We start from the raw sequence: 12,198 nt of genomic DNA, 5'->3' as shown, positions 1-12,198 counted from the left end.
TATGTTTAATGTACATCAATTAACTGTGTGGCAAGGGTCTAATGTTAATTATTTTAATTATTTCTTATCAAAAAAAATTTCAAACATTTTATTAAAGTTGCTATTAAAACAAGTCATGAAGTTTTTAAATTATTTTGATAATTTGCTAGTTTTAACCACTATTTTTGATATTATAAAATTGAAGTTTTTAGAGTAACTTGTTTGTTTTTGTAAATTTTTTAATAAAGTTTGTTTTTAATAGAAAAAGATTTAAATGTCATTTGTAATACAAGTTTTAGATTTGATTTTAATTTGTTAGTTAGATTTAGTAGGGAGCATGTCGGTCTAAAATTTTTTCAAAAATTAAAAAAAAAATATTTGTAGATTAACACCATCATCATTTTAATATAGAGTTTGAAACTGATATGAAGAACTTTTTTAATTAATCTAACTTTTATCAAAAATCATTAAACATCAACTGTAAGCTTTAGTTTGAGATCAAAAGGGTACCTAATAACTATCTAAGTTTACTTAAGCTTACATAGGATGCATAAAAATTAATTGTAACTGTAATTAGTGTAAATAACTGTATTATATATAAACTATTGTTGTATTGCGACAGAAGGAACGTTGTGGGTGTGTCATTTATTACATTGTATATAACGTTTATAATGTTTATTATACCCTCGGGGGTATTTGCAAATGTATATATATTGAGTAAAGATATTTACAAAGGGGGGGAGAAAAACAAATATAGAATTAATATTACAAGCTATTTCGGCAATGAGTATAGTGATAAAGTTTGCAGATTTGGTGTCGCAATACGATGGTTCGGGTGAGTTTTCAGAATGGATACAGAAATTGGAACTGGTTGCAAAACTTCAAAAAGTTGACGAGTTGCATGTGGTGCTCCCCTTATTTCTCTCTGGCGGAGCGTTTGCCGTTTATCAAGGTCTTAGTGATGAAATAAAAGAAGACTACAAAGAAGTGAAAAATGCACTGACTACTGCCTTCTCTGCTTCTCCGCTAACAGCATACGAAGAATTCGTAAATCGCCGTCTTAAAGAGAACGAGTCTGTTGACGTATATCTCGCAGAATTAACGAGGCTGAGCAAGCTAATATCAACTCACGACATACTATATTGCAATTATAATTATATATTATAGCTATATATATAACTTATAACATATGTTTCAAAGTTAATAAATATTTGTGATTTAGCTGTTATGCATAATAGTAAGATTAAAAAGGATTTTAAAAATTATTAATAATATTATAAAAGTAGATACAATTACTAATTGTTTTAGAAAAAAAAATGTCAAAGCGCCTGTCCTGTTTCATTGATGTTGGTATTCGTTGCATCCAGTACATTTTTGGAGGCCCTGGGTTCAAGATTTTTGTAATTTTAGAAACTTGCTAACTGTTTTTAATTCCTTTTTTGAAAGCAACGTAATAAAATTACAATTAAATAATTAAATTCACGTGGATTATAAATGTATTGAACTTTTATACCATTTAATATTTAATTGTTTAGTTCAAAGAAAACAGCATTTTAACAAATGAAATAGCATTAATCTTGTAATGTATCAAGACTGTTTTTAAGAAAAACTCATCCAAAAGTCATCCATTTGCCTAATTATCAGTTGGTGTTCACCAGAGATATTATTCTCTAACCTGGTTTAGTACAAATACCCTCCACCAACAGTCAATCTTTTTATTTAGAAAAAAAATATATATATATATTTAAGAAAACTTTTAAGAAAAAATTTTATTAAAAAAATTATTTTATAACATACTTTTAAAGTTGTAAGGGTAAAATGAGCATTTTTTGACGTTTATACATAGTCATGTTGTGAAGTGTTGAAAAAAGTTTCAGTGCTGTTTTTTTAAATAACTATTACTTCTAATTTTGACTAAAAGGCAAAATTAAACATTACGCATAATATTTTTTATAAAAAACTCTAACTAGGTCTATAAGAAGAGCATATTAATGAAAACAAGACGTAACAAAAAAGTTGAAAAGCTTTTTTTATGCTTCTTATGAAACTTTTTAAAACTACAACCATGTTTAAAATAAAGATACTCATACGTATTTTATCATTGTTTAAAAAAAACATTAAAGTGCTTTAGATCACCATTTCAACATGTTACAAAGTACGTTACGACCGTCAAGATTTTTCCATCACGGCTTCTAGACTTAAAAAAAAAATTGTTAAAGCGCGAACGATTTAATTCATTTCAAACGATTTACATCATTTAAACCAAGTTATAATATAAATCAATTTTGTTTATTGTTTAATTTACAGTTTGTTTATTCATTTTATTACTAAACTTGTTAAAGTTTTTTTTGAAACTATGAGTAACTAATTTCAAAAAATGATGTAAAGAATTTTTTTTTTTTGGAAATAAAAACTTTTAACAAAAAGGCAAATTTTTTTTAGATCAAACGTTGTTTATAATTTGTCCTGCGACGTTTTTGTTCAATCGATTTCGCGGTTGTTTTTTTATTTACAACATTTTGCGGGTTTTTTCAAATAAATAACAGAGCATATATCACAAACAGCGGCCGTTATATTTAATAACAAAATTAAAATGCCAAAATCAGATGCTGAAAGATCGAAAGCTTATAGAGCAAGAAACAAAGAAAGATAGAAAAATTATCTATGGCGGCAGTTATTGACACCAAGAAAAGAAAGCAAACAAAAAAATCAAGCGAAGGTTTGCAACAAAAGAGCCATCATGGATAACCTTGATAATGTTATAAAATTTAAATTTTTTAACACAATTTAATAGGCTTTATAACCATTCATCGTTTTTTATGTCATTAATTGCGTTATTTGTTGTTTTTCCTTTTTGGCTTTTTTGTTACGACCGTCACAGTTACGACCGTCACGACATAAAACTTAATAAAATTCTAGGAAAACTTCAATCAAAAACTATGAAACTCACCATATAGTAAGTTCAATATGTAGTTGAAGAACAAAGCAAAGGATTTTTTTTTTTCACTGTGTAGATGGCTGCATAAAGATTAACAAAGTTTATTTGTTTAGATTTGTCATAAAGTAAGCGTTACAACGGTTACGCTACGTTGAGTGGATTTTTAATTTAAGTTGAACACTTGAATGATTTAACTTTTGCATACTAAATTGTATAACAGTATTTAACATTTCTGGAAATTTTTATGTAAATACCATTTTTGGTTAATTTTTAATGGCTAAGAAAGCGTCAAATGTTACGACAGTCACTTGCGTGGAATTGCCCATATATAATTAATATATATCGACTGCTTTTAAAATATATATCAACTTCTGACTTAGGTTTGCACTATCCTTATTTTTTGTTCACTTAAAGAATAATGAAAAAACTTTTTCTTTGTCTTCTTTGAAAAAAAGTGTCTGAATTAAAATCAACAAATTAGAAAATATATAAAAAGTTTTTTTATACAACTTTTTATGTTTACATGATACCAAATTACAATTTTTAATTTCATTTATATGGAAAATTGTCAACACTGTTTCAATTACCATCTGGTTACCTAAGATTATATATTGCATTATATATAGCATAACTTAAAATTATATAATTATATATTTCATTATATATAGTATAACTTAAAGTTGTATAATTATATATTGCATTTTATATAGTATAGCTTAAAATTATATAATTTATATATTACATTATATATAGTACAACTTAAAATTATATAATTATATATTGCAGAGCTTGTGATGAAACAGGCGCGATCGCGCCGCGCTTGTGAAATACGCCCATGAACGGTATTTTTAAACCTTCGAAGCGCGATAAACACTGCCCCCTCAGCAAATAACGAGAGTATAAAATCACGCTCGTTCAAAAGTTTGAAAAAAAATATAAAATATTATTTTATTTTCTGTTTGAAGTAATGTTTTTTTTTAATTTACAGTCACTTTGTTTCGTTTCTGCTCCCAAAGCCTATAAAGATAGCGCAAACTGTAGTAATAGCTCTCTAAGAAAAAGACAGAAATATTTATTGGAACAATTCAACCATACAGCTGGTAGTTCTCAGGACTCTAAAGTATGTCAAACAGCTGTAATGTTAAAGTCATATGATAATGATGAAGCAAATAAAATTTTAAATAAAGCCAATATTGGAAGAGTGGATTTAAATGCAGAAGAAATGGTTGCTTTAAAAGCTGATATGGGTATTCCTTGGAATAAATTGAAAACTATGGCTAGGTAAATATAAATATGGAACTTAAAATACTTTTTGTAATTTCGTTTTTTATTTAAAAACTTGTAGTTTATTTTTACGATTGTTTATAATTGCACAACTTATTGCTTGTATATTAATATTGTAGGTGGTTAAATTCGAAAAATATTAAAACTGCTTCAAACAACAAACAAAGAGTTGTTGCAAAAGAATGGGCTGGAAATGATTTAGTTGTTTTAGATGGACCATTTACATTTCAAAATGAAAATAATAATGCTGTTTTTGAAATTAAACTAGCTCCTTGGGCTTTTATCAACGACCTACCACAAAATATAGAAAACCTACTAAATCTTATAGAAAAGTAATAACTCATTGATTTGAGATATTTTTAGTAAACACTTAAATTTATAAATTACTAGAAAAATAAAAGTTAATCTTTATACTAGTTTGTATAAGATAAATATATATATATATATATATATATATATATATATATATATATATATATATATATATATATATATATATATATATATATATATATCTGTGTGTGTGTGTATTTATACAAACTTATATACAAATTTAAATGTTATTATTTTAAGGTTTAACTTACTTAAACATGGTGGGATTATAAAGGATGAAATACATATAAAAATTGGTGGTGATCATGGAGGTGGTTCTTTTAAAATGAGTTACCAAGTTGTTAATCAAAATCAGCCTAACTCAAAATCAAATAGTTTTGTGTTTAGTACTTTTGAAGCAAAAGACTACCGTGTCAATCTGAAAGTTGGACTGTCTAGATATACACAACAAGTTGATGAGATGCAAAAAATGGTTTGGAAGTAAGTTAATATGTCACAGCAGTCACGGTTAATATTTGTTCTGAACAATAAAATATAATATTTCAGAACAATTCAAATTACTTTTTTTTTCTTGAGTTTTCACACATGTTTGGGTGGGTACTTTGTAATTAGTTTTAGGATGTTATTACTGTATCAAAGCTGTAAAATATTTATTCTCCATAAAGTCTTGGATAAAAAATCTTTTTTGTTTAGAAATCACCATTGTCGTGTTTTTATGTTTGGAGATTACGATTTTCTGTGCAGTGTATATGGAATCACAGGAGCTAGTGGTAAGTTTTTTTTCTACTATGAAATAAATAATTATCCTAACAAATCTATTTCTGCAAATGAATAACTATTTTTTTAATCAGTCATACAACACATTATTTATTCCTTTTTTTCTTCATTTCAAGGTCGACACTGCTGCCTTTTTTGTGACATAACAAAGGAAGAGATCAAAATAAATCCTGAAAATCGAAAACATAATGTTTCACATAGAACACTTTATTCTTTAAGAGATAACTTTGAGTCTTTTCAGAGTTTTGGAGGAGTTTTGAAGAATGCAAAGCTATTCAACAATGTTATTGATCAATCTTTGTTTAATATTCCTCTGGATCAAGTAAATTAGTTCTTTTCATTTAAATAATGCTGTTATACTATAAAATTATTACAATTGTTTTTATTAACTTTAACAGGTTGCAGTGCCTGCATTACATATATCTCTGGGCATCTTCTTGAAAATTTTTAATATGTTAGAAGACGAGTGTCATTTAATTGATATAAAACTTGCTGGAGAACTTGCATTAAGTAATAAAACTATTGATAAAGCAGAATTTGACAAGTTTATTTCCATGCATGTCCAATCAAGTCTTTTGAATAGCGTTATTACAGATTGTCTTGAAAAAATTGCTCTTCTCCAAGACACAGTCGGAATACAAGTTTTGCGTGATCCAGAAAGAGCAGAAGATATTTTGAAAATATATAAACCAAGAATTTTTTATTATGAAATGAGAAAAAACGAAAAGGTATTGTTTTTCAGTAAAAAATATGAATCATTAAATTTACTTTAATCAAAATATATAGATAAAACTTGCTTTAAAACAATGCTCAAACTAGGATAATACAATTTAATAAAGAGAATGAAGTTTTTGTTATTTTAAGTTATCAATAATTTTGTTTATTTATACAAATATAATTAAAAGATTAAATGTCTGTAAATTTTGTCTACCTAATTTAATTAAAAACATATTATTAGTCAATAGAACTACAAAGTTTACATGAATGTAACAAACTAGATAAAGTGTCAGGACCATGTATTCAAAAACTAGATGAAATATTGAAAGAAAATAAAGTTGAAAGGCAAGCCTATCATGGGAAATGTTTTGTAGGAAACCATGTTCACAAAATGCTTAAGGTAGTTGTTTTAATACTATATATATATATATATATATATATATATATATATATATATATATATATATATATATATATATATATATATATATATATATATTTATATGCATATATGTGTATATACAACAAACTGTTTTATTATATATATTAAAAAAATGTATTGCATAAAATAATATATTTAAAGCTCAATGTTTATAATGACTTGATTTATGAATTGTTTTGACTTTTTTTGATATTTTTTTATTTATAGCATCAACCATTGCTTGACTTATGCAATTCGATTCCAAAGCTAGTTGTAGACCTTGGATTTATAGATACCAGTGTTCACTTACTATCTATCGATGTGAGCCAGAAATTTAAAAAGTTATTTTCATATTATTCTAAGTGTCATAATATTATGAATAGTTCACACTATTTCAAAGACAATGATATTCAGGAGCTTGGTAAATATTTAACTAACTTTTTCGATTTTACTCTTGTAAATTTTTCTCTTGATTGTAAATTATAATACCTAAACTACCCCTTGTTATTTTTACAGTATGATATTATTGAGTATTATTTTTCTTTCTGTATTGTATAATGGAAAATCTCGTCAATTTTTAGATTTAGCAATCAAAAAACTCATGGAATTTTATAGATTTACATGGCCAGATGCTTCTGTTACACCTAAAATGCATTTGCTTGAAAACCATGTTTATCAGTTTATCGAAAAATGGAGATTAGGAATCGGTGTGTATGGTGAACAAGGTGGTGAAAGTTTACACGCCGAATTCAACAATCTTAATAGATTATTCTGGCATATGAAGGGTTGTAGTTGGCTAGAAAGCACTGTTAAAGAACATTTTTTAAGAAATCACCCTAAAGCAAAAGATATAAAGCCAATTGTAAAAAAAAGAAAAATGAGTTTATAAAATTTTACAAATATTTTTGTAAAAGAATGTTAGAATTAGTTGAAAATTTATTATAAATTTTAAAAGTTTAAAAGAAAGACAAAATCCTAATTTAAATTTCATTTTCAAATTGACATTGATTTTAACCCTTAGGCATAAGTTAGCTAAACCTTACATTTTTTTTAGTCAAAAAAATTAAATAGTTTTTGCCTAACGTTATATAAATAACGTTATATAAATCTCGATTTAAAAAAATGACTGGTCAAAATGATTAACATAAAATTTTTCCTTACAGTATCGAGAATAAGAATATGTTTTAATTTTTATCCAAAAAATTTTCAGTCGCAAGATATTCTTTAAATAATTGTAGGGAATGCTGTTTTTTTTCACTTAAAAACTTAATTATTTTAAGCAAAAAAATGTCTTATTTTACGACTTATTATTATTATTTTTTTTAATTTAATAAAGAGCTTATCAATTATATAATTTAAAAACTTTTTTCATTTTTCTGATTGCGAAGACTAAATAGTCATTTAGAAAGCAAATCAATCACTAAAGTTTTTAGTTTTTACGGAAAACTACTCCGCCATTTTTTATTATTTTTTATATAGTGTAATTTAATGCGCATGCTCACAATAACATCCTACGCTTAAATCACCGTGTTTGGGACAGAAAAAATAATAAGCTTTTATATGGTTTTTTTATAAAATATTTGTAATTAAATTTTTAAGGTAATGATAAAACTTGTTGATTTAACAAGATTTAACAAGTGATTATACTTATATCCTTATGCGAAGTACTTATATAAAATATAAGCATTACGTGACTTGCTTTCTGCACGTGACTTTGCTTTATTAAACAATATTATACTGAATAAAGAAAAAAATATTATATTTATATGTTAGAAATAACATGAAAACTTTTATCTTTACATTTTAAGTGAAATGCTTTTAAATAAAGTAACAAATTACTGATAATAATTTTAATTATCAATGAAAGTTGTTTATAATTTTTTTAATTTATATTATATAAATTATATAACTATTCATTTTTTATAATAAATATTATTTCAAAAAAAAAAAAAATTATTTCGGTTTTATAAATGACTTTTTTAGACAAAAGTTTTTAATGAACTTTATATAAGAATCATTAGAGTTAATAAACTTGAAAAGATAAAAAAATTTTTGTTGAAAAAAATGACAAATGTTTTTAAAAGCCGTTACAAATAAAAAACCTTGATCTTTACTAATGTTTTATTACTATCAAAACATTTTTAAAATTACTGCTAATGATTTTTTATATAAAGTAATAATTAATGTTACACATATTTATATATTTATTTTTATAATTACGTATCTTTTTTATGATAAATGTTAGTTTTAAAAAAAAAAAAATTTTTAAAGGGATCCCACACTGCCTTGACTAGTTGTGTTGTGTATATAAAATAAATTTGTGTATATAAAATAAATTTTTCATAAAAAAAACTTTGGGCTAAACTTTTTTGATTAAAAATATTAAATGTATATCAGCAAAAACTAAAGCTGTCGTTTTAGTCGTAGCCTAACTTCTTCATTTTACTTTAGTAATTCTGTAGATTGTGGCATATATTATAAAGATTCAGAGAACCAAAGTAAAATGGAGAAGCTGAGCTTTAAGTAAAAAACTATTTTAGTTTTAAATTATATATATATATATATATATATATATATATATATATATATATATATATATAAATATACATATATATATATATATATATATATATATATATATATATATATATATATATATATATATATATATATATATATATATATATACATATATATATATATATATATATATATATATATATATATATATATATATATATATATATATATATATATATATATATATATAATATATATAATATATGTATCTTAGTGTTTTTATTTTTTGTGTATATATATAAACAAAAAATAAAAACACTAAGGTATATATATATATATATATATATATATATATATATATATATATATATATATATATATATATATATATATATATATATATATATATATATATATATATATATATATATATATATATATATATATATATATATATAACGCTATTTGATAGCAAAGCAGACAGTATTAAAAAGTTGACCTAAAGCAGACACTTGAAATCTTGTTCCTAAAAACAAAATAGTAATGAAGTTCTTAGTAAAAACATATTATTTTTGCTGTAGAAAACAAATTCTGTAATTAAACTCATTTAGGATACAAAAAAACTAAATAAAAAATTTAATGTCTGCTTTACGTTATATGAAGTATAATTTCCATATTATAGGTCTGCTTAATGTAAAATTTAACGCTACCTTAACGTAAAACATACTTTCATCATAGTCTATAGAAATATACCCAATATATTTCTATAGACTAAGGGTATATTTCTATAGACTATAGGGTATATTTCTATAGACTATGCTTTCATTCAGTGTAGCGTTTTATTATATTTTTGATCTCATTAAGGGTATCTCGCTTGTGATCTTAATGCCATTGTAAAATTGATCAATCAAATCACGAGGTTTTATAGCTACATATAAATAAACAGTTAAAAATAAGTCACTAATTTTTCCTTAACTTTTTGTGCAAGAACTTTTTTTAAGTTTTGTAACTATTATATAAATTCTAATAATTAAAAAGGTTTTATTTCTATATTTTAAAAATATTCTAATTTACGAAAGCCATTTAAAACAGATTATCTTTTATTTTTGATATTTAATAACATTTTGTTTAATAACAGTTTGATATTTAATAAAATAAAACACAGCTACTAACTAATTAAAAATAATCACCGTCCTAGGTAATTTTAAATTTAATCATCTAATATTTTAGTATAATAAGCTCAGACCGTCATCGGACTCTTCTCAAATAGACTTATATTCATTGATAAATTTTAAGTTTCATAGTATCCTCTCAGCGTTCGAACATTATAAAGTTTAAACCCCCTCAATTCGAGGGGGTTTAAACTTTATAATTTTATATACAATTTTATATGGTCATAATTATAGAACGCTGAGAGATAATACTATGAAACTTGAATTTTATCGATGAATATATGTCTAACTGAGAATAGTACACAAAATTTTTTTTATCAATTTGTTGCCCCATTGTATTGGTGGAGGAGGGGGGGGGAAGAAATGAAATCAAAGGGCTTTTTCATTACCAGCCTCCAACCATAGCAATTTTTTGCACAGCCTCATTCTTTGACATAAGCATAAACATACAAATGTTTGCAGTTTGCTCCATGTCTCGAAGTTAGCTATCTCAATTACCAAAAAATCCTGGATCTGTCGCTGTCGCAGTATGCCCTCACACTTCTCTGCGGTATCTAAATGATTCGCAAAATAAATGCGGTTGATATTATTCTCTTTGTTAATATTTCACTACTTTACAGTTACAACAGTCTGCGTCTAACAACTAAAACATTTGATATCGAATCCGTATATTAGATTAATATCAGAAAGCAACATTTTTAGCACAATTAATTGTGCTCAATTTTGAAATACAACAAACAATGTTTTAAAAACGCAAAATAATAGTAAAAATTTTTACTATTATTTTACGTTTTTAAAGTATTGTTTGTTGTATTTTAGAGTTGTTATCAGAAAAAGTTGACTTATTATAACTATTGTGACTTTATGTTAACAATATTTTATCAAATAGTCTTAGGTCATTTATATTACAGGTTCTACATAAGTTTTGAAAAATGTTTCTGTCTTTATTTAGTAAATTATTTAGGTTCAGTCGCTTCTCGACTTGTTATTAGTTTACCAATCTATGCTTTGAGACAGTATTAGTGATAAGTGGTAATTTTTTTTCTCTGAACTATATTTCATTTGTTTTATAAATTGTAGAGGAAGCATCACGATAGCAGAGTTGATCAAGGCAAGTTCATTTGCACCGAAGATCTACTCACACTGAGTTGGCAGAGGTGGGATTCAAACCTTTAAACCTGCTATGGGCGTTTTTGTTAGTATTGAATAATTGCAAGGAATTGTTCAACTAAGCTATCCCAACTTATCTCAACTCTCCCTATTTATATTAAACAGAAATCAACTGAAATTAAGCTTTCATTACTGAAACCCATTAAAAGCTCTTTTATTTTATCTACATGGGTGAACGGACCTGATTTCAACAGCTCTATTAAATATAAAATCACTTGAGATGTAATAAAAAAATGTCAAAGGCGTCTTGTCTATAGGGGCCGTAGGCACCTTCTACATCTGTCTAAATGTGGTGTTTATTTAAATATGTTTATTGTTAGTTTAAACTATATAGACGGAGGTTTTTTCAGTTATTCTATAACTTAGAATACTTTATATAACTACAAAGTATTTAAACTTATTTTTTTTAGAAGAACATTTTGTACATGCACGTGCAATACCGAGAAATTTTACTATTGGAGTCGGAGTCGCGATTTTGTTTAGCGACTCTAACTTCGCTAAAAGCGTCGCTACTCTACGACTCCGACTCCACAACCCTGTTTAAACTTTAGTTAAAATGAGAAAAGTATTCTGCGTTAAGTAATTTTTTGTTAATTTTTTTTTAATAGTTATTTATAGTTTTAATTTTATTAAAACTTTTTCACATTAGTTTTATATTTTAACGCGGCTGTTTCAAGCGAGCTTTACAGCTTCTTGTTCTTTTTAATAATCATTTCTATAATGTGCTACTTAAACTTTTATAACTTTAAAGAAAATTTTTTCTGTAAAAAGAATTTAAAATGTTTTATTTTATAACACTGAACAAATTAAAAAAAACTTTCCTCAATTTTATAATAAACGTGGCAAATGATGAACCTTTTAAATTTTAGTAATTTGTTTATACTTTT

General features: G+C 25.0%; 2 protein-coding genes across 11 annotated transcripts in view; one reads left to right on the top strand and one right to left on the bottom strand.

Moving 5' to 3' along the window:
* The window catches only part of LOC136076639 (adhesion G protein-coupled receptor B1-like), a 30,682-nt gene extending 28,497 nt beyond the window's left edge, over positions 1-2,185 (bottom strand). For 8 of the 10 annotated variants that reach the window (XM_065789945.1, XM_065789939.1, XM_065789946.1 and 5 more), the window contains exon 1: positions 1,308-1,419. The gene's annotated coding sequence lies outside the window, so the exon portion shown is untranslated. Of the gene's footprint in view, positions 1-1,307; positions 1,420-1,776; positions 1,896-2,115 lie in introns of those variants that run through there. The other 2 variants (XM_065789942.1, XM_065789941.1) reach the window with 2 other exon arrangements.
* On the top strand, positions 763-7,360 carry LOC136075710 (uncharacterized). The gene is made up of 10 exons (XM_065789145.1): positions 763-1,062; positions 3,906-4,198; positions 4,321-4,533; positions 4,775-5,014; positions 5,228-5,304; positions 5,428-5,633; positions 5,710-6,039; positions 6,270-6,428; positions 6,678-6,870; positions 7,031-7,360. The coding sequence occupies exons 1-10, from the start codon at positions 763-765 to the stop codon at positions 7,336-7,338; spliced, it is 2,319 nt and encodes a 772-aa protein (XP_065645217.1). The 3' UTR covers positions 7,339-7,360.
* Positions 7,361-12,198: the final 4,838 nt, after the last annotated feature.

This window comes from Hydra vulgaris, chromosome 02 (genome assembly GCF_038396675.1).
Source record: "Hydra vulgaris chromosome 02, alternate assembly HydraT2T_AEP".
NCBI lineage: Eukaryota > Metazoa > Cnidaria > Hydrozoa > Anthoathecata > Hydridae > Hydra > Hydra vulgaris.
Note: the sequence above shows the minus strand (reverse complement) of the source record. Positions and strands in the feature narration are given on the sequence as shown.

Excerpts from the sequence above, each read along its gene's own strand:
- LOC136075710 (XM_065789145.1), top strand. The coding sequence starts at position 763 with ATGAGTATAGTGATAAAGTTTGCAGATTTGGTGTCGCAATACGATGGT. Across the intron at positions 4,534-4,774 it reads CTACTAAATCTTATAGAAAA|GTTTAACTTACTTAAACATG; the intron begins GTAATAACTCAT and ends TATTATTTTAAG. Across the intron at positions 6,040-6,269 it reads AAATGAGAAAAAACGAAAAG|TCAATAGAACTACAAAGTTT; the intron begins GTATTGTTTTTC and ends ACATATTATTAG.